The 23,614-nt window shown below is 43.8% G+C and overlaps 1 protein-coding gene across 4 annotated transcripts in view; it reads right to left on the reverse strand.

Annotated features, from left to right (window-relative positions):
- The window catches only part of LOC138747481 (collagen alpha-6(VI) chain-like), a 141,000-nt gene that overhangs the window by 80,584 nt on the left and 36,802 nt on the right, over window positions 1–23,614 (reverse strand). For all 4 annotated transcript variants that reach the window (XM_069906747.1, XM_069906755.1, XM_069906738.1 and 1 more), the window contains exons 5-12: window positions 21,796–21,874; window positions 15,937–16,082; window positions 15,060–15,152; window positions 14,889–14,942; window positions 4,222–4,293; window positions 786–812; window positions 658–702; window positions 520–573 (exon numbers count right to left, since the gene is read on the reverse strand). In XM_069906747.1, coding sequence (XP_069762848.1) covers window positions 520–573; window positions 658–702; window positions 786–812; window positions 4,222–4,293; window positions 14,889–14,942; window positions 15,060–15,152; window positions 15,937–16,082; window positions 21,796–21,874 — 570 coding nt within the window. The remainder of the gene's footprint in view (window positions 1–519; window positions 574–657; window positions 703–785; window positions 813–4,221; window positions 4,294–14,888; window positions 14,943–15,059; window positions 15,153–15,936; window positions 16,083–21,795; window positions 21,875–23,614) is intronic.

Genomic DNA, 23,614 nt, shown 5'->3' on the forward strand with positions numbered 1-23,614 from the left:
CCTTGCCTTCCTCTGTGATTTTTATAACCATATTTTTAAAGATTCAGTCTTGTAAAAGAAGAGGGCAGGAATATTTATCGCAGGTTCAGGCACTGCTGACCCCCTAGGTTCCAACTTGCCAGCTTATGCTAACTTACTCAGCATTTTTGCCTGAAAAATAATGTTACGTACTATTTAATGCTGAATTATCTATAATTACATACATTGCCAATTGTGCAGACTGCAGGAATATTTTCTCCTCTTTCCCTTGGGTGATAACTGAATGCCCAGGTCACACAAAGAATACTGGACGGCAAGAATATTATCCCCACAGTGGTGAAGGAATCAAGCTTTCTTGACCCGTGTCCAACGATTCAGGCCAGTTCCAACCAGTCGTGGCCAGTTTCAGACTGGTTCTGACCATTTGTGACCCAAAAATCCGAACTGGTCAGAACTGGTCAGAGCCCATCTCGACCAGGGAACCAAAGGTGGGCAACCTTGGTTCTGATGCTGCTCAAATATAAATGTAAAACATTTTACCGGTTTACCGCTGCTTCCCTTTTCTCCCAAAACTCCAGGAAGACCCTGGTCTCCCTGTAAGAACATGGCATTTTATTAGTGTTCACAATGTACTTTAAATGAATCATTCTGTGCATATCTTCCTTGTAAAATTCATACCTGCTCTCCAATGATTCCATCAAGGCCATGGTCTCCAGCCAGCCCCTGTTACAGTAGAATGTGGAGTTTCAGTACAGGAGTAAATATCAAAATATGGCTCATGAAAATATTCATTGTGTCATATTTACCTTTTTTCCTTGATAACCTCTTTTTCCCTGAAATATTGACATAGATGATTGTGAAATTATAGCTGAGAAATTACCAGTAAAGGTTGAGTACCCCTAATCCGAAATGCTCTAAAATCCGACATTTTTTTAGATCCGACGTGACCCCACAAGTGGAAAATTCCACACCCGACCTCACTTGCCCACGTGGGGCCCTGACGCCCGGTTGGCACCAGTTTGTAACCAGCCATCACCACCGCCAGACCTACGTGCATTACTCCCTCTGTTCTTTTGCTCATTTTCTGCTCAGAGAAAGTTGAATCTGCAGGAGACATTTTAAAAAGCCACCCAGCTTTTGTAAGCAGAGATCAAGTATAAAACATTATTTTCATGTGAAATCTGAATCTCATCTCCACCTAAAATGCCATGTTTGAGTGTAATGTGACCAGCAACATTATTGTGTTGAAAAAAATAATATACCATGCACTGTAACCTTTTGATCGTAGGTGGAGACTGAAAGCCTGACATTGTTTCTTGTTGTTGTTTAACAGGTGATGATAGGTTTAATTTTGGTCCCACACTTATTTCGTGGATTAAGTTTCTACACTCATCTCCTGTTGCTTTATTCTTACCAACTCTTTGCAATCTAAACCTCTTAAACTTTACCGGAGGTCCAGACAGGGTTGCTCTCTTCACCTTTTGTTGTTTAATTTAGTTTGAGAAACCTTGGCTATTGCTGTTAGAGAATCTCAGGATATTTCTGGCATTATTAGGGGAGGATCAGTCCACAAGGTTTCTCTTTCCACTAATGACCATTTGCTTTTTGTATTTGATCTTAATTCTTCAGTTCCTTCATTACTCCATCAATTTGGCCAGTTTTCTGGATGCTAATTAAATTTTCAAAAGAGCGGTCTTTTTTTTGAACATTTCAAACTCTTCACACATTGCCTTTCCTTGCAAGACTGCTGAAGATTGGGGTAACCATTACTAGTTTAAGGAAAATTTTCTTGCTCTATTAAATCAGGAGAAGAAATTTTTATTTCCAATGTCCATAATTGGATAAATTAAGTTGAATATTTTACCCAAATTTCTATATTTTTCAAGCTATTCCAATTTATGTTCCTGAATCTTTTTTTGGCTCACTTGATTCTACAATAATCATCAAATATTTGGAAAAATAAATGATGTCCTTATTTAAATACAGTTCATCTCAAAAATCTCAAAAAGAACAGAGGTTTGGCTCTACCCATTTTCAGATTCTATTATTGGGCTGTTAATATTCATTATATAGGTAGTCCTCAAATTACGACCTACTCAAGTTACATCCACTCGCACACAAGACCAAAATTTTTTAAAATACTGTACAGATGCTGAGATTCTTCATCAAACATTCATTTGTTGGATTTTTTTAAAAATTGCATTAAGACATGTGATTCTGACTTCTGACCAATTCGAGTTATGACCAATCCTTCAGTTCCAATTACCGTTGTAAGTTGAGGACTAACTGTACTATATTTTGGTTATACTATGATTAAACAAATGGCCTATCCTGGAATGATTTGGAGTTGAATTTGACTAAGAAATTTTCTATTATTTCTTTACTTGGAGTGTTCTTGCCTTTTCCTATAGGTATAAAGATAATCTAGTGATCAAACATACGATGAGGATTTGGTTTCAGTTTAGAAAACATTTTGGACTCCATAGGTTAATTTTTGTTTGTCTTATACTATCGAACTACTTTATGCAACCTTCTTTGATGGACGCTGCTTTTCAGGAATGGTTTAACTTAGGTATTAAATGTTTTTATGATTTTTTTGATAATTTGACAAACTTTATACTAATTTTAAGTTACCAAATTTTCTTTTTTTTTCAGATATTTGCAAATTAGGGACATTCTCCATTCTCAACTATCAAACTTTTTGCAGATATGAATTTGTTAGAAACAATTTACAATCTTCAACCACCTCAGAAAAGGTTGTGTATGACGCTTTGTTGAAATCAAGGCAAACCACATTGGACAAAATTAAAAGGACCTGGGAGCAGGTCCTCAATATTTCAATTTCTGAAGATCCTTTAATTTCATTTTCAAGCTGATTAATACATCATCTCTATGTGCCCGTCACTCACTACTACAATTTAAAGTTGTGCATAGAGCTTATACATCAAAAGTTAGTGTATTTATCCCAATATTAGCTCTCTTTGTGACAGATGTAAGCATGAGGATGGTTCACAAATTCATATGTTCTGGTCTTGTCTGGCCCTAGTCAATTATTGGGAAGAGGTTTCTGTACTTTATCAATAATTATTATTGCAAAATTAACACCAGATCCTTTGTGATGGGTGAACAAAAGGTAGTGAAATTGTCTTCATTTCAATGCCAAGTCTTTGCTTCTCTTATTGCGAGATGAGCAAATTTGACCAGATGGAAAGATGCTATCCCACCCATTCATCACCAATGGTTACATGATGTCATATTTAACTTTGGAGAAAATAAGATGCTCAACAAGTGTTTTATTTTTAATTTAAATTGTTCTAATCTTTGGAGCTCCTGATTTTCATCACCCTTAATGGGAATGATAATGATGCAACTTGTGATTCTCATGGATTTGCATTTCTACTTATTTTTACTAGGAGGGCACTTTTTCTTTATGTTGCCACGCAATTTTGGAATTCTTTAGGGTTTGGATTATATAATCATATTTTTAACTTTTCTCTCTTTTTCTGTTTTTTTTCTTCTTTTTTCATAATATTGAATTAATAGTGTGTCTAAGGTTAACAAGTTTCCTTACCATGTTAAAGCTTTCAAATTGCAGCATCTAGATAGCCCTTTTGTGACCTGGGTGAGATGAATGGCTCCTGCACCTTTCAAACACTACCCTAACCTACCTGTTAAATCAACCCTGGGGCATCCCACCACTGCGATGACATGGTGAGTGATGCATGGCACGGCCACAGGGAATCCCCTGTTCCCCGTGTTCTTTCTGTTTAAAGTTCCAGAGTAACCAGGCGAGCCATTTCCCCTTTCAAATAGGTGAAGGAGGATGCCCAGGTACGTTTCACTGGGTTCTCTGACCACCTCCAAGGTCGGTCTGAGACCCGGGTGGATTTTGACAGGGCTTGCCCAGTTCAGCCCTTTCAAATAGCCCTGATCTTGGGTCTTCGACCTAGTACATTGCCTGGTTAACCCCATTTTATATGGCAATTTGAAAGGGCCCAGTGTTATGCACCAATTTTCTTTCTGAATTTATGTATTATTATATAAGATCTTAATAAAATTATTGAAAGAGAGAAATAATTGATGCTGGTGTTCTGCTGATGTTATTGCACCACTGAGTTACCATAAACACATTCTTCCAAAATCAAAAAAAATCCCAAATCTGAAACACTTCTGGTCCCACACCTTTTGGATAAGGGGTACTCAACCATATTTTATAAATATCACGGAAGCATACATTCTTACCCTGCTGCCTCTGTCACCACGGCATCCATCACCGCCTCGAGTTCCATTATATCCTTGAGGGCCTCTCTCACCCTAAATAAATAATTCAACTTATTTTTAGGTTGAACAAGATCCTTGAACAAATCCCTTAAAGCTCAGTTATAATCATATCAAAGTTCAGGTTTATTGTCAGAGTACATACATGACATCACATACAACCCGGAGATTCCCTTTTCCTGTGCGGAGAAGAAATAACCATATCCCAGTGACAAATGGTGTCAACAACGCTGCGTTCTCGCCCTGACTCTGTTCAGTATGGTATTCTCTGCCATGCTGACAGATGCCTTCTGTAACTAAGAGGAAGGAATCCACGTCAGGTACAAGACTGATGACAGGTTGTTCAACCTCAGGCACCTGCAGGCAGTTACAAAGGTGTCATCAGAGACTTGTTTGCTGATGACTGCGAACTCAACGCCAGCCCAGAGCAGAAGATGCAGCGAGAAATGGACTGCTTCTTACAAGCCTGCAACAACTTTGGTCTCACTATCAGCGCCAAAAAGACTGAAGGTTTTGTAGCAGCCTGCCCCAGGAAAGCCATACCAGGAGCTGCGCATCACATTGAAGGGCCAGAACCTCCAGGCAGTCGACAACTTCACCTACCTGGGCAGCACACTCTCTCGCACAATGAACATGGATGCTGAGGTCAACAACAGGATAGCCAAAGCCTTTGGGAAACTCCGTGAGAACATCTGGGAGTGGAGAGGATTCAGCCTTACCACCAAGCTGAAGGTCTACTATGCAGTGGTCCTTACCACCCTCCTTTACGCCAGTGAAATCTGGACTGTCTACAGGAGACAGTCCAAACAGCTCAACCACTTTTACCTGAGCTGTCTCCGCAGACTCCTCCACATCAGCTGACAGGACGAAGTCCTCGCCACGGAAATCCTGGAACGAGCTGGGCTCTGCAGCGTCTACACCCTCCTGCTGAAAGCCCAAGCCAGGTGGGATGGACGTGGTCAGAATGCCAGACAGCAGATTGCCTAAGCAGCTGCTGTATGGAGAACTGTGTCAGGGCAAGCGCTCAGTCGGGGGGCAGAAGAAATGTTACAAAGACTACCTCAAAGTGTCCTTCAAAGGCCTGGGTGTCGACATCAACACATGGGAGACGCTTGCCCTCAACTGTCCAGCTTGGCACAGCAAGATTACCACAGGAGCCCATACAGCTGAAGTCAGGCACATCACCGAGGCGCAATGAAAGCCTTCTCTGTGCAAGGCCCGAGCAGCATCCACTGCCATGACAGCACCCACCCACTTGTGTCCCACATGTGGGTGAGCCTTCAGGGCCCAGACTGGCCTCACACCAGTCACTTCCGGACCAACAGTCACCAATCTTCCATTTGATTTTGAAGTCATGGTCATCTTCGACTACGAAGGATGAACAACAACAATAACAATTACAGCATAGAATAGGCCAATTGGCCCTTCTAATCCATGTCAGACACTTTCTCCCACCTATCACACCAATTAGGAACAAGGAATCGCTCTCCGCTAGGGCGAGAGATGGTACTTTTTAAATATTCATATGTCATTCACAAAATTCTAATTGGCACATCAGGGTTCATTGCAAATGGCAATACATCTTTCGGCATTTTAAAGGGCGAAGCGCTGGAAAGCCAGTCGGGCGAGGAGAGCCGCGGCTGAGCGTCGCACCTCAAAAACTGTCAAGGGTGCCTTGGACAGCGTGAAGCCAACAAACTTGGATCAGCAAGAAATTCCTATCCAAAAGTAAATGGGAAGTGGATATTGGTTTTATTTTTTCCGAGGATGATTGGTTAGATATTTGTTATGATAGTGTAACTAGATTGATAAATGCACGTTATGCAATGATTAATTACAATTTTTTTACATCAATTATACTTAACACCTGAAAAACTAAAAAAGTCTGGTTTTCATGAATCAGATTTGTGTTTTAGATGTGGTGATACGGTTGGAACTCTTTTTCATGCTGTCTGGTCATGTATATATATATATATACAATCTTTTTGGAAGAAAATTCAATTGTTTTTAGAATACCTGTATAAGATTAAAATACCTTTAGATCCGACAGTATTTTTATTGGGCAGTTTGCAACCTCTGAAAGGTTTGGGATTAGATAAATTTCAACTTGCTTTTGTATATTTAGCTTTATCCGTAGTGAAAAACTGTATTGCTAGTACGTGGAAAGATACAAATATGATTGATATTAATAGATGGCATAATGAGATGAAATATTGTTTAATAATGGAAAAAAAATCACATATGTTTCACGTGATAACTATAGTTTATTTATTAATAAATGGTTGTTATATTCAGAATATTTACATTTTGATTTACATTGATTAGATCTCAATATGTATGTTTAATTTGAGTTAGCTGAAGGGGGAGGGGGTGTTCTTTTCTTTTCTTTTCTTTTTTATTCTATAAAATATAACATTCATGTTTATGGTTAGTTGTTGGATATGTTATCTACTATTTGTATTTTGAACGAATAAATAAAGTTTTAAAAAAAAAGCAAGAAATTCCTTCCAAAGTGTTTGGCCTGGACAAAGGTTAAACCAGTTTACACTATATTAACTTAAAATGTAGCAAACATATGTCCTAAATGATTTTTGATTTAATAAAGAAGAAATATTTCACTGCAAACACTGAAAGGAGTATAGTCTAGGAGGTGGTATACTCCTTTCACTGTTTGCTCTGGGTCTGACAAATGGACAAGGTCGCGAGGGCCACATCAGATGCTACTTCTCTGTTGGGCTACTTCTCTGTTGGGCTGCTTCTCTGTTGGGCTGCTTCTCTGTTGGGCCACCTCCTCTCATATAACAGAACATGTTCAAGAAGAACCTTCACTGGTAATCTCTATAAGAGAGCTCGGTGAGTCAGCTTCATAAGCGCAATGTTGGGCATGCAGCAGCAGGGTTGGGGAGGGGTGCGTGGCAGTAATCCAACCACACCGACAAGACTAGCCATGACAGTCCCGATAACTCCTTTTGATGTGGCACAGCATGCCGATGTGTTCACATGAACATCATCAAGTAAGGCAGGGAAGAAAATGTCAGGATCACTTTAGGGAGGGAGAGACAGAACAGGGAAAATCTGCAACATCAGTAAATGTACTTTTGTCCTGCAGGGCAAGTAATGTTCCATTTAAGAAAGGAAGAGAGAAACTACAGCTCAGAGCTACCAGACACCAAGGACAGTTAAGTTAGCACCATGAATCCCACTGCCCCGTATCAGCCCACATTGATCCCATTGCACCGCTCTCTCCCCAGAGCCCCGTATCAGCCCACACTGATCCCACTGCCCCGCTCTCTTCCCACAGCCTCATGTCGGTCCCCACACTGATCCCACTGCCCCGCTCTCTTCCCACAGCCCCGTTTCAGCCCACACTGATCCCACTACCCTGCTCTCTCCCCACAGCCCCGTATCAGCCCACACTGATCCCACTTCCCCGCTCTCTCCCCACAGCCCCGTGTCGTTCCCCACACTGATCCCACTGCCCCGCTCTCTCCCCACAGCCCCGCTCTCTCCCCACAGCTCCATATCAGCCCACACTGATCCCACTGCCCCGAACTCTTCCCACAGCCCTGTATCAGCCCACACTGATCCCACTGCCCCACTCTCTCCCCACACCCCTGTACCAGTCCCCTCACTGATCCCACTGCCCCGCTCTCTCCCCACAGCCCCGCTTTCTCCCCACAGCCCCATATCAGCCCACACTGATCCCACTGCCCCGATCTCTTCCCACAGCTCTATATCAGCCCACACTGATCCCACTGCCCCACAGCCCTGTACCAGTCCCCTCACTGATCCCACTGCCCTGCTCTCTCCCAACAGTGCTGCATCAGTCCCCACACTGATCCCTACTTACAAATAAAAAGTTTACAGGTACTCTACAGTGTAGCTTTGCTAAGTATATAATATGGTGTTCGCATAACGTCTAGATTGCATAATGCGCAATTTCACAGAACACATCATGGATGTTAAGTGGCACATACATACATGGTTTCAGGCATCTGCTGGGGGTCTTGGAACTTATGGATAAGGGGGGGGGAACTACTCTACAACTCCAATAGACATTAGGTAGTGGAGCTGTGCAGGTAAGCATAAATTTTGCAGTGGTGCACCCTACATGTGCACCTGTACTGTGAAGGTATGATTGCCATGAGGTTAATAGGTTTACACTGTATGCATGAAGGCCTTATTATCGAGAAAGAATCTAACACTGTCCTGGCAAGTGAGAAGGATGTTCCAGTGGTTTGAAAATAATACTATTTTTTTACACAGAAATCATCAACTGGATTATATCACAATGATTTGATATCAACGGACAATAATTTTATTTTTCAAAAGATTTGCCTCCTGAAAACAATTGGGGATAAAGATAGACAACATCAAGCTAATTTCAGATTTGCTGCATCATGTAGGAAATTGGAGAAACATTAAATTGCGTCAGTTCAACTGCGTCAGTTCAGCTTTTCTGCTGATTTTCGTTTGTACTCAGCATCTGATGCCTCTCGTGTCGGGGTCCAACAATAGTCGGCCAGCACTGATGGATTCCAGGAGCCCTGATCCCACTTTTCCATGGTCACAATGTCCTATTGAAACCTTTCACCGTGTCTGTCACTGACTGCACCAAGGTCAGCAGGGAAGACTTCCAAGTGTGAGCACAGGAAATGAATTTTCAGTGACATGTTGCACGTCAAGGTTTTGTCTGCTTGAGTCATGTTGTCAATAAGCTGGACATAGTTTGGTGCTCAGTGTATTTATAGTCTATCTGCGTCTATCCTGACTAAGCATGCCCAGGCCTAAGACAACATTTGCATAGCACCTGCACTGAGTCCATGCCCAGGCCTACTTGGACTGACCAAAACTGCTCGCTTTGAGGGCAATATACTAATAGACTTAAAATATGACAGCAAATCACTAAAATAAGTTATATATTTTTTTTAAAAAGTATATGATTTTTAACCTGCTGCCTTGCAGATTTTGCCTCTTCAGGCAAAGGCTAGGAGAGGACAACTCTGACTTCAAATCCCTGGGCTTGGCTCACCCAGCCATCAGTACCCGGAAAGGGCCCCAGCTATGGGCAAATAGCACATGTCAGTCTGGCAGCAGGGGCTGGCAGCTATGACAGAACGTGGGAAATAGTTTCCCTAGCGGTCTGCAGCAGCAAACTCGGTGGGCAAAGGATCCAGAAGGATAAAGGCCAGTGAGCGCGGTCTTGGGATAGACTACTGCGGGGCAATCCCGCATCACTCTGGTTGTCGTGCCTCGCACTCCACCAAGCCCAGTGGCGTGGGACCCAGAGGGAGGCGTTTGTCCCAGGCAAGCACTCGCCTCCAAGTCCTTGCCCCGGCACAAGGTGCCTCAAGCTGAAAAGCTACAAGGCACCGTGTTCATCTTCACTTGCGAAGGGATGGGCCATGGATGGATGGATGATTTTAAGGTGATTTTCCTGCTCAATAGCTCCTAAAATATCCCCAAAAGTGTTGAGGAATAAAAATCTTTATTGACCAGCGTGATCAGTGGGCCAGCAGGACGTTGCGAGATTCAGTATTTGCTTACCTCAGGGGCTGCAGCATTAATATTCATTGGCATTCCCTTATTTGCTGTGGTGAGCTGATGAGCTTGCAGGGAAATGATCGTGGGGATGGTGCGCACCCACCAGGACTGCTTTCCATGTGGGAGGCATAAAGTTGCACACCGGTGAACAAGTGATGGATTAGAAGAGGAGGGAGTGTCAAAGAGAATATGGGAGAGGTACCAAGATACTTGGGTGGGAGGAGCAATCTGAGGAAGACACAAGGGAAGACTCCCTTGAGGTGACTCTTGTACCCACTTATCATTTCTCATCGATAGTGTCGAAGGTCAAAAACCCGGATCACAAAAAAATCCCAACTTTTCAAAAACACTCAAACTTTTAAAAAAATTCAGCAGGTTTTTCCATATGCACGGGCTTGCATGTGGAAGTGCCACAGATGCACAGCGGCAACAAGAGTTCACATTTCTGTCAAGCACTGACTTTTATTTCCCTTAAAAACTGCTCGTTTCAATAAGTGAAGCATATGCCGCATTTGCGAATGAACAAACGATCATAATTTACCCGTTTATCTACTCCTTCAATTTGAATTTTAAAAGCACTGCCCGAAAATCAAAAATTCCAGACCAACCCAATCCCCGGGCAGTCTGGATCTTTGGACTTCTACTGTATGCTGCTCTGGAGATTTTCCAAGCACTTGTTTTTTTTTCCCAGATTGGCAACAAATCGTCCCCTGTGTGTGCAAAAATTGTATTTCTGGACCACTTTTCAAAGTTCCACTAAAGCCTCAAGGCAGCTATCTGTGCAGTAGAGCACACTTTGACCATTTAAGATCAAGATTCAATTTATTGTTGTTGTAATACAAACAGTGTAGTATTACATGAAATTGCTTTGGTCTGCTGGAAGGCAAATTCGCCATCGATAGAAATTGTATGAGGCGCTTCTTACTGTCAGAAAGAGAGAGAGAGAGAAGCAAACGAGAGTTCTCCCCAGGGTCACCGCGTGTCCAGAGATTCACCTCAAGCGCTTCCACAGCCACACAGGGTCCAGTCCAAACCATTGGCGACCTGAGCTCTAGATATGAACCTCCAACACGGTTAGGAACCTTTCAGCGCCTTCAGCACCCCATCACATACTGGTCCTGATGCCTGGTAACCATTTAGCCAGTTTTAAGCTGGTCTCCAGCAGTCCGCACCCCAGACTGAGTCCACCGACAGCGGACTCCAGCAACCTGCAGCCTCTGTGGGTTCCTCACCTCGAGTCACCAACAGCCCGCCGGCCACATTTATGGGTCTTTCAGCCGCAGAGCCTCCTCACTGGTCCGCTGCCATGGCCACCATCCTGTTGGTCGCCTCCTCTGCTTCTCCTTCTCAGACAGGGACATTGTTCTCCCTCTTTCCAGGTGCCCTGCGCCAGTCCTCCACACCCTTGGAGTCTACATCCCCTCGTGCTGCTGACGATCAGAGGCGCTGCCATCTTGAGCACAGACCCCCGCGGTCGTGGAATTTTAAATAAAGTTACCGTCGGCTCCTTTAACTAGCTGTTCAAAGCCTGTGCAGAGCTGATGGCAGTCGACTAGGCGGCTGGACCCTACGGAAGCACTGTAGCCTTGCTCCTCATGGGTCCGCACCAGCGGCAGTGCTGCTGTTACATCGGCTCTGACAGTGCCACCATTTTAAGCCACATTCATTGCCATGACTGAGACTCCTTTAAATCTTTGGATTGTCATTACAAACATTGGAATTGTACCATCAATGATTTTCTTGGCAATATGAGAGGGATAAAGTTGATGTGGATAGGTTTTTTCAATTGAGGGTAGGAGAGATTGAAACAAGGTGCGCTGAGGTAGCAGCGAACAAGCACAAACTCAGAAAAGACCATAAAACAGGCTTTATTCCAGTAAAAGTCTGAACACCAGTTCAAGCCTTGGTGGCTCCCTGTGTGACTGCTCAGGAGGGACTGGCTCAAGTTTATATTCAGGTTGGCTGATTTTCAGCCGACCAGGTGGATTCAGCCCCTAAGGGTTCTATTCAGGTCAGCTGATTGACTGCTGGCTAGATGGTCTTCTTGCAGGTACAGAGATCACCCCCTGCAGTTGGCTAGTAGTCGTATCACCACAGTAATACGAGGGGGAACTTCTTCACTCAGAGAGTGGTGGCTGTGTGGAATGAACTTCCAGGAGAAGTAGTGGGGCAAGGTCCATTTTGTCATTTAAGGAAAAAATTGGATAGGTATATGGATGGGAGGGGAATGGAGGGTTATGGGCAGGGTGCAGGTAGGTGGGACTAGAGGAGAGCACTTGGTTCAGTGCGGACTACAAGGGCCAAAATGACCTGTTTCCACGCTGTAATTGTTTTATGGTTAATGTGATTAGTCAGATATCCTCCAATTAGATTTTTAAGTTCATATCAGACCGCTGGATTAATTTGGATAATTCACATCTACAGCTATGCTTGCCTATTGCCAAAGAGATGATTGGGTCGAAGAAAGACGAATGCCGTTGTATAGAGGAAAAGGTTGAAGGATCATTCCCAGCATGGTATGCTATAAATTACAGTTGAACCATTAATTTCAGGAAGGACATTGAGTCAGCAATGATCCGAGACACTTGAAATAACAAACAAGACAATAAAATTAGTGAAACACCAAAGCCTGCAGATACCGCGATTGAAGTAGAAACACGATGCTGGAGAAACTCAGCAGGTCAACTGGCATACTTTACGTAGCAAAGATAAACCTATATAACAGTGTTCAGGGCTCAAGCCTGAAGCCTTGTAGCTTTATCTTTGCTACATAAATCTTTATCTTATGTATCTTTATCTTTGCAATATAAAGTACACTGGGTTCCTCCAGCATTGATTCTAAAAGAATAAAATGATATTTAAGAAATCACACTGCAGTGAAAACCATTCAATGGTAGAAAGTGCATGAGCTTTGCGAAGCTGGTTCTGAGCAGGTCTTCAACCAGCAATGAATGGTCTCCATCTGTTCCTTCTGATGGGTAAGAGGCCACCATGCAGTCTGGTTACATCAGACAGCTAAAGAACTGGAGATCCCATGATAGGCAAAATCCTGAATAATTCACATTCTGGCTCTGAGCCAGTTAAAATACATCTTAATTATTGAACAAACTTTCCAAAAGATTTGTGTAGCATTCCTCCTCTTAAATGGAGGCTATTTCATTTGAACATCCTGCCAGATTATGTGCATTGCTTAAACCAAACTAGGACAATCCAATTCCATTTTGATCACACTAATAAAAGCAGACAGGGATTGATTGTAACATAGATTGCGATATTCAGCTCAAGTTTTTATTATCTAATTTTCCTCGTTTATTCCCTTTTTGCATCAGGGCATTGGCCTCCAGAAGGGATTTGAATATATTAACAGCAATATCCTGCTGTTTGTTATTTGGGACTCAGCAGGAGTAACAATTATCCAAAATGTTTCGGACAGTCTCTGTTTAAAAAACGAGAAGCTGTCTGTGGGAATTTTCCCCAATGAGCAGATTACCACATCTATATTATCAACAAAATCCATCCTTCAAACGTGTTCCGTGATAGACCATCAGCACCAACTGTTATAAGCAAACATGCATTTTGAAAGCAGCGCCCCAAAAGATCAGATGATAATGAACTCAAGTTCGAATTCAAAAAAAATGTTTAGTTTCTTTTGATTAATGAAGAAGACAAACAAAATGTTAAATTTACATATATTAGACTAACTGTTCAAATTCTGAAATCAAAATTCGATCAAAGTTTAATCTGAGACCCCAAACAAATAATTCTCCACAGAGACATGAAACCAGTGCAATTGGAAAAATTGCATCACGTTAAATCACAGGGCATCAAATGAAAGGGAAATTGAACACATAGCATTAAGCAGAAGATTTGTTTTCACCAGCTATCAAACAGGTATCTCCTTTGTCAGTTCCTTGTTAGTTTACATGTTTTATGCTATGTAGAGTTTATTTTTTTACACTACCAATTCAGGGTAATTTTGCCATGGCCACAGGTAAAAGGAATCTCGGGGTTGTACGTGATGTCACGTTTGTACTCTGACAGTAAATCTGAAAAGCAAAGCCAGTAATCAGCCAATTTTTGAGGCACTTTAGCCCCCGACTTATCACGGTGGCAGTTTCCTTATAACATGTGTAAATAGGGATACATGAAGTATGTCAAATTCAGTTCCTATTTCAGCAGAATTCCTTGTGGTAAACAGGTGTTCTTTATATGCAGTCCACATTCTGCTCTGTGAGAGACTGCACAGAGAAACCCATTGCACAGTTGTACGGAGCTAAAAATGGCTTGAGAGGCAGGATTTCATTTTATGGGCACCGTGGAAAATAATCTGAATCTTTGACACCCACTTCCTGCTGGACTGGCCATGCTTCTGGTAATCACCACAGAGAATGCTGGAAGGAGTCATCCAGCCAAGCAGCATCTGTGTAGAGAGAAATCGAGCCGACATTTCAGGTTGATGGCCTTTCGCCAGAAGCACTCTGATGAAGTTCTGACAACAAATGACCGCTGATCCGACTGAAGAAGTGCGTTTTCTTTCAGGAAGAAAAGCGACGCACCTCAGGACTGGGTGCTCACACTACTGGCCCACGGCGGCATCGCAAGGTCCCACTCCGACAGCATCATCAAGTTTCCAGAAGACACAACAGCGGTTTATTTTGCCCTTTGATGACTTGGCCGCTGAATTTGTAGCACCTGAGACCATAAAGCTTTGCTCTGGCAGGCTTCACCTTCTCCCCCTTTCATTGCCTGAATCGCCACCCGTCCCCCCACCCCTCTACCTTTTCCGTGACTGGTGCCTTCAGCCGCCATTTCCTCTTGATCAGGCAGACACTTGCGCGCGCCATTCATTCCCTGTCCAAGATAAATTCAGGCCCAATGGAGACAAAGTTTGACCTAATAGTCAAGGGAAAGGAAATACTTAAGCAATTCAATGTTGGCTTCTTCTCTGTGCATCGATGTGTGGGCCAAATTTTTTATTTAACGTGTTGCCTGATAAATGTCACAGAACTCAGAAAGAAAGAAAAGCAGCGTTACTTCACTTCCAGAAAATGAGGGCGGATGACAATCTATTAAACATTCCAACTTACTGGTCCTCCTTCTTCTCCTGGGTAACCGAGGAACCCCTTTGGACCTTGGTTGCCCTAAAATAAGATGGGAAAAAAAATAAGACAATAAAAGGAAAAGAGATTTTACTTTACAAAACTTATGAAACTTCAAAAAGCAATTTATAGATCTATTAGAAGAGCAAAGAGACTCACCTTCTCTCCCACAGCTCCTTGCCAGCCCATTACTCCAGGTTCCCCCATACATATACACTGGACCTTGCAACACTTCATTTCTGCAACTGCGCTCTGAAATCAAAAACAATAATAACTTGGGGAAAATAAGAATCAATCACGAGCAAAAATATTACTAAAGCCTCATTTAATCAGTCGCTTCGAGTCTTATTTTCTCACAGGCAAATCCACCCTGCTTTTTAAAACACACAAATGCTGGACGAACTTGGCCAGTCTCGTAGTGTCCGTGGGAGGTAAAGATACATTGCCAACATTTTGGGCCTGTGCCCTACTTTAAGGGGGATGCAAAAAGCCTCAAAATGAAGACTGAGAGAGAAAGAAGGAAGAATGGGAGGGGGAGGAGTCCATACCAACAAAAAGTGGATGCGATGAGAAGAGAGGTGACAATTGATTTTGGCTCTGTGAAAGGGGATAGGGGGAAAAGGGAAGAGAGAGTGAGAGACAGAGAGAGAAGAGAGAGAGGGAGAGGAGAGACAGTGAACGAGAGAGAGACAGGGAGAAGAGAGAGTGAGAGAGAGAGAGGAGGGAGAGAGAGAGAGGAGAGACAGTGAGAGAGAGAGAGAAGAGAGTGGAGAGAGAGAGGGAGAGGAGAGACAGTGAGCAAGAGAGAGGAGTGAGGGAGAGAATGAGAGAGAGAGGAGAGAGGGAGAGAGAGGAGAGAGAGTAAGAGAGAGAGGAGAGAGAGAGGGAGAGGAGAGACAGTGAGCGAGAGAAGAGTGAGGAAGAGAATGAGAGAGAGAGGAAAGAGGAGGGGAGAGAGAGAGAGAGAGAGAGAGAGAGAGAGAGAGAGAGATTGAGAGAGAGAGAGAACTATTCTGCTTTTATCAGGTCCACTTACTATTTGTTTAAGCAAATAATTTTCAATGTCATCCATTTTGATTGATAGTTGTGGTTTGTATCCAGATCCAGTTCCAAAGTCAAGAAGAAAAGCTTCATCAATTTTCAAAGCATTTTCCAAAGCCACGGTGATGAGTGCATGAATCCCTGGAATTATAAAACAACTACTTGCTACTGGGTTTTACTGCTGACATGAATGGTTCTTAGACTGCAATGTCGGGAAAATAGCAGGAAAAAAATTAAAATAATTCCTGCCCGTGTGCTCATCACACTGGGTGCCTTTTTAGATGGCGAGTCCCTGAGTGCAACAGTCCCGGGGGTTGGACATGTAGTTGAGTGGATGACCAACAACAAGTTTTTCTGGTATGATTTACACTGCAGGCTTCTTTTTCTTTAAAACTGCTCGTTTTGATAATTGAAGCATGCTGTATTTGTTAATGAATAAACTTTAAAAATTTACCAGATCATCTCTTCTTTATTCCTCCTTAACTGTGAATTTTGAAATACTGCCAGTGAATCCGGAAAATATGAAAATCCAGACTGACCCAATCCCCGAGCAGTCTGGATTTTTGGACTTTTACTGTTGCAGCAAAAATAAACAGCTGGAAGAAGCCAATGGGTCAGACGGCATTTGTGGAGGCATAGGGATGGCTGTGATTCAGGACATAGGAAGTAGGAACAGGAGTAGGTCAAAAAAGGCCCATCAAGCCTGCTCCGCCATTCAATACGATCATGGCTGATCTAATTTATGACCTAACTCCACCTACCTGCCTTCTCCCCATATCCCCTAATTCCTCTATCAGGTAAAAATTTATCTAACCGAATTTTAAATATGTTTAATGAGGCAGCCTCAACCACTTCCCTGGTTAGAAAATTCCAAAAATTCACTACTCTCTGGGAAAAACTATTTTTCCTCATCTCTGTCCTAAATCTACTCCCCCCGAATTTTGAGACTGTGTCCTCTCGTCTTAGTTTCCCCGGCCAGCTCAAAAAACCTTCCTACATCTATCCTATCCATACCCTTCATAATCCTTTGGTGAGAACATTGCTGGACCAGCCGTAACGGCAGTGCTGCTGCAGACCCACGGGGAGCGGAGATACTGCACTCCTGCAGGGGCCAACCACCCAGTCCGACTGCTGACAGGTCCATACAAGCGTTTGAGTTTTATTTAAAATCCTGTGACTGCAGAGTCTGCGCCCAAGATGGCAGCGTCTGTGATCAGGAGCAGCTTTTGAGGGGCTGCTGACTCCAGGGAAGCAGAGGACTAGCGCAGGCCCCCCTGCGGGTTGTCTCCTCTGTTTCTCCTTCGCAGGATAATAATCACAGCAGCAGACCAGAGGGGGGGGGCGGGGTGGGGTGGGGAGGGGTTTGGTGGTTGAAGGAACCACACAGGCAGCTGGGTGCTGGAGACTCGAGATGAGGAACCTATGGGGGCTGCGTGGTGCTAGAGACTGCGGTCAAGGGACTCACACCAGGCTGCCGACTGCTGGAGACCGGTTTGAAACTGGCTGATGGGGTACCAGCTGTTGGAACCGGGATGCGAGAGGGTGCCGAGGGTGCTGATGGATTCCTAATCATATCGAAGGTTGGGAACTTGGGTCACTGATGGTTTGGACTGGACTCTGTGTGGCTGTGGGAGCGCTGGAGGTGAATTCACGGAAACTCTGTGACTCTAGGAGGGGGGAGGGGGGGTCTCTCTTTTGTTTCTCTTTCTCTGACTGTAAGAGGCACTTCGGGCAATTTCTGCCGATGGCGAATCAGTCTGCCTTGCAGCAGGCGAAAGGCAATTTCATGTAATGTGACTGTTTTTATTACATGACAATAAACGGAATCTTGATTCAAAGAGCACGAGAGCAGTGGAAGCAACAGGGAGAAGAGCAAGAGCGGAGGGCGCAGATCTCCTGTCGGAGACATGAGGAGAGCATTCTCAATGTGGGTATGCCTTGAAGAATCGTGGTGGCTGAGCCCTGAAGCATCAACCAAACCTCTGCAGATGCTGCTCAACCTGATGAGATATTCCAGCATTTTCTTTTGCTGCAGTTTCCAGCATATAAACCATGTACCAATTACAGCACGAAAACAGGCCATCACGGCCCTTCTAGTCCACTCCGAACTAAGTCGTCTTCTCTAGTCCCACCTACCTGCACCCTACCCATAACCCTCCATTCCCTCCCATCCAATTACCTAGCCAATATTTCCTTCAATGACAAAGCTGCCCCGACTTCTCCCAGAAGCTCATTCCACTCAGCCACTACTCTCTGAGTGAAGAAGTTCCTCCTCACATTACTTCTAAACTTTTGCCCCTTAACTCATGATCTCTTGATTCAGTCTCTCATACCCTCAATGGGAAAAGCCTATCCACGTTAACTCTGTCTACCCCCTCATAATCTTAAATACCTCCATCAAATCCCCCCTCATAATCTTAAATATCAAATCCCCCTCAATCTTAAATACCTCCATCAAATCCCCCCTTATAATCTTGAATACCTCTATCAAATCCCCCCTCAACCTTCTGCAGTTTCTTGTGTCTTCATTGCCATTATTCCTCTAACTCCACATCCATTTCCCTCTGACCAAGTCCCCACCTCTACTGCAGCACTTAACCAAAGCTTGGGTCAGATTAACTCCAATCATAACTGCAGCGGGAGCACTGGGTGGGGGAGGGGGGGGTGGGTGGTGTGAATCCACGGACACCCAGTCACTCGGAAGGAACTCTCTTTTGCTTCTCCTCTTTCTCTCTTTGTGCAAGGGGTACCAGCCGATACTAATGGCGACTCTTTGTTTGCCTCGAGGCAGACAAAAGGACATTTTGCGTACTCCACATCGCACCCCTCTTACCCGGCCCTCTGTGGTCCGGCAACTCCCGTGGTCCAGTATGTTTGAATTCTCTGCCATAAGAACAAACTCCTTACAGACTGCACAGGTCCCAATCGATGGCGCTGCAAAGACGTTGCACTAACTGTTACGCTAACCATGCTGCCCTACAGTATTATTTCCTTTGTTCTACTTTTGATATGTTTAGGGGTCACTTTCTGTTTACTGGCATTTTCTGCGGTCTGGCAATGGCCAGGTCGCAATGTCACCAGATTAAAGAGGTCAATTTTCTGTATTATTACACAGCGATAAAGGAATCCTGAAACTTGAAGATTTACAGTCAGTGAGACGGCCCTTATTTGATTGAACTCTGCTCTATCTGTTGTTTGGAGCCCCAGCTACAAGCTCTCTTCTCACTTCTGGTTTCAAAAGTATGGAGAGTAAGTTACTTGGGGCAGCACATTTGTCGGGGCACTTAGCGCAACACCAGTGATAGGGACCTGGGTTTGAATCCTGTGCTGTCTTTAAGGAGTTGGTACGTTCTCCCCACATCTGCCTGGGTTTTCTCCGGGGGACTACGGTCTCCTCCCTCTGTTCGAAACATACCAGGGGTGGAGGTTAATGGGGTGTAAATTGGGCGCCACGGACTCACAGGCCGAGATGGCCTGTTACCATGCTGCATCCAAATTTAAAATTTAACCTGCACCCCTGACATGGGTGATCGCCGTCATATGCAGATGTCACCGTCATCGCGAGGGTACTTTGGGCGATTTCAACACTCATCTGAATTTATACATTCTGCACGCATTCCTCAGAGCTCTGGAAAGTTGCCAGTAAAACAGCTGAGACACCTGCAATGACCAGTACTACAAGAACATCCTTAAATTTCTGGTTGCTTAGAAGTAATTAAGGCCCAGTGCTTTCTCAGTTGGAGTTGTACGGGATGTTGGTGAGGCCACAGGTGGAAATACCGTGCACCGCTATGGTTCCCTTACCTAGAAATATAGTAAAACCCCAGTATCCAGCACCTACGGGGATTGGTCAGTGCCGGATAAGTGTATTTTCCGATTGCTTGAGATTGTGTGTGGCATGAGTGAGAGACAGGAAGCAGTGATGAGTGAAGGAATAAATAGGGGTTAGGAAGAAGAAAGAGCAATAACTAACACTTTGCCAAACACTTGGCAAAGGACAGTGAGGACAGGAGTGATACGGAAGGAACAACAGAAATGAAGGAAGAACTCACAGCGTCCATTGGAGAATATTAAAAGCACATAGAAAGGCTCCTATCTTCCTACAGACTCGGCTGGGTTCCTCCAGCATTTCTATGTGTGTTTTAATGCCATCACAGCGTCTGCAGACTTTTGCGTCTCGCCTGTGAATCAGACACGTGGTGAAGAATTCAGGTCAGTTAAAACGACTTCTCCCACTATTTGGGTACAGCGCACTGGCTGGACTGCGTCCAACCATGCCTTCTAAATTAAGGCAGCTGTTCTCTTGCAGCGGTTGGCGGGAACATCAACACCCCCCCCCCCCTCCCCACCCTTATTCTGGCTGCATAAAGCAATGAGTTGGGAGAAGCATCATTGTATCCAGGTGCTGGTCAAGCCCTCTATCTTCTTTCGCCTAAAAACCTGTCATCGTTTCAGAATAATTGAATCAATGTTTACTTTCTGGCCCTGAATCTCCTTAAAGTTAATGTGAGCAGACAATTTCAACTTAATTACTGTGCAAACTTTCCAAACTGAGTCATAGATTTGTGGGTCATCTATTCCTCTAAATTGGTTGCTACATATTAATTGTCTCGCAAATAGAAAACCTCCTTACACTGCAATCTGTCGGGTGCCTGTGACGTCGCACTCACCAGTCTCCACTCCATCGAGGACGTCTACATGATGTGGTGTCTTAAAAGAGCAGCCTCTATCCTCAAGGACCCCCACCACCCAAGCCCTGGCCTCTTCACTCTGCTACCATCGGGGGAAAAGGTACAGGAGCCTAAAGATGAGCACTTAACAGCACAAGGACAGCTTCTTCCCCGCTGCTATCAGATTCCTGAATGATCAATGAACCACAGACTCCCACCATCCAGGCCACCTGCTATCATTGCGAGTGGGGGGGAGGTGGAAAGAAGGTACAGGGGGCTGAAGACAAGCACTCAGCGGCACAAGGACAGCTTCTTCCCCACTGCCATCAGATTCCTGAATGATCAATGAACCAAAGACACTGCCTGACTTTTCATGCCATCTTATTTTAATTTTTTTATAGTAATGTTGTAAGATGGTTATAATATGAATGTTTGCTGTATGATGCTGCCCCAAAACACCAAATTTTGTGACTTGCTCATGACAATAAAATTCTGATTCTGATGTTAATTGTTTAAATCTAATCCCTTTTAGTGCATACAAATGAAAACAAACTGCAGGCTGAGATGTTGACCAAAATCCTTTCTAGCCCTTCTTTATGCTGACACTCATTTCTACCAGGCATGTGTTGATAAGAAATGCAGCTCTTTGCCTTATAAATAAGTTTAGTGCACATACAGTTCCAGCTTTGATCCTGGCACTGGCTCTGATTTGTTTAAACCACGAGACATGGGGCTAGCAGTTTTGGATTCATTCCAGCCCTTAAAATTAGCAATTGCAAATTGTTCACATACACACTGTGGGGCGGCGCAGTTGGCATAGCGCCAGTGACAGGGGCCAGTGGGGGTTCAAACCCTGTGCCGTTTGTATGGAGTTTGTATGTCTTCCCCTCGTCTCCGTGGGTTTTCCCTGGGGGGCTCCTGTTTCCTCCCACCGTTTGAAATGTACCAGGGGCTGTAGGTTAACGGGGTGTAAATTGGGGCGGCACAGACTCGCGGGCCGAAATGGCTAGTCTGAATTTAAATTTAAACAACCAATCCTCCACCTGCATTCTGGGTGTGCAAGATTCTTCAGTGCATGTGTGTTTTTTTGGAATTAAGCGCAATTAGAAATTGATCCTTTCTGAATTCATCTTAACTAGTGTAAAAATACTAAACGTTCCAGGTCCTGTTGAAAATGGTCTCACCTCTTTCGTACATTAGATCTGAATACTGCTTAAGCCTCTCCTTGGTGTCATCCCATCCATCTGTGAATATTAGTACCACCTAAAAAGAGATTATAATTAAATACACAGCTGTTCTTGCAAATTTACACATAAACGCCTTCATTGCTCTTGTTTTCAGAGCATTTTAATCATTTAAAATAAGTGGTACAGTTAATATAGTGGTTAGTGTAATATTATTACAGCGCCTCTGGTTGGAATCCGCCACTGTCTGTAAGGAGTTTGCACGTTCTTCCTGTGTCCGCGCAAATTTCCTCTGGGTGCTCCAGTTTCCTCTGTCCACGTGTGGGGTTAGCAGATTAGTTGGTCACATGCATGCTTTTGGGCAGAGTGGGCTTGTCGGCCGGAAGGTCCTGTTACTGCGCTGCATCTCCAAGTTCATGAAGAATTTTGAAAAATAGAAAGAATGATCATTCATTTCAGTCTTCATTTTCATAAGCTGCAATAATATTAAGGCAATTGCAGATACCTGCACAGAAACAGATCAGTTTCTACACCTAGTTATACCCCACATGTGTCTCCTTCCATTCTATCCACCTTATTACAGCTTGTCAGAATATTATCGTCGGTTCCCCTTAAAGGCCATTTATCCCAACACACTCTGTGGCATTCCACATTCCAAGCTCTTTCCAAGTAAAGGAATTGCTGCACTCTTTCCTATCAGATTCATCAGTCAAGAATGCAGTTTCCAGTTTTCACAAGCATAGACGCTCTCTCCCTATCTCAGCTGCTCAACTTGTGCATCATGTTAAAAGAACTTCTAAGAGCTCAGGGAGGGAAAGCTGCCCTCAGCCTTTCCCAGTTTTAGAAGGCAGGGTGTGGTGGAATCACAGGCAGTGCTGTCACCAATCTCCAGAGCTGCAGTAAGATCTGGACCCCAGAGTGAAGGTTAAACAACCACCGAATGCACTGCCTGCAACACATCCTGAGAATATCTTCGAAGGAGAGCATCATTAAATTCTAGCATCCTGGATTGGGTATATTCACTCATGATTGATGGGTGCATTTTTTAAAGGCATTCTCTATGGATGGTTAGCTTCAGGGAGAAGGTCAACTGTGTATTCAAACTTGGCCTTGGGAACATTTGTAAAGCATTGGGAATCAATATGGAATGCAGCTGATCAGGATTATCAAACACAAACTACTCAACAGCCTTTGTAAGGGCAAAAGGCAACAAACACCATGCAGTGAACACAGCATATCGGAAGAATACACAGTACAAACACCACACGCGTGCATACGCACACCGAAGCACAAATGTGCACAACTACACGCAGACCGCTCACAATCTCACACGGAGCGAAGTCCAATTGTAACTGCACCAGATGAAACCAGGATTGTCACTCCACGTGGACCTCCTACAGCCATAGCCGACTGTTCTCTCCAGAAGGCTCAAGATACTTGCTAGGCCCATGCCCAATCCATGATCTCTTGAGCCTACAACCAAAACTAAGGGCAACCAGATGGTTTTGAGTTCTCAGGAGTACATTTGAAAATTTGTTTAAAAATCAGAAAAAAATTGCTAAATTTGGGAGCATTTATGAAATGAGCCATACAGGAAATAATATAATGTCTTTAAGAGCCTGAACAAACCTCTATTGGAAGTAAGTATGGGCTGGTTAAAGTCACATCTGAGAGAATTTATAATGGGATTTGAACAAATATTCACGGTAAGGAACACAAAAAATATCATGAAGAGTGAACAACCCAAGGCCCTGGAAGAGTGCACATTCTAAAACAATTAACTTTGTTAAAGTGTATAGCACTGGATGGCAAGCCATAA

This window comes from Narcine bancroftii, chromosome 1, assembly GCF_036971445.1.
Source record: "Narcine bancroftii isolate sNarBan1 chromosome 1, sNarBan1.hap1, whole genome shotgun sequence".
NCBI classification, from domain to species: domain Eukaryota; kingdom Metazoa; phylum Chordata; class Chondrichthyes; order Torpediniformes; family Narcinidae; genus Narcine; species Narcine bancroftii.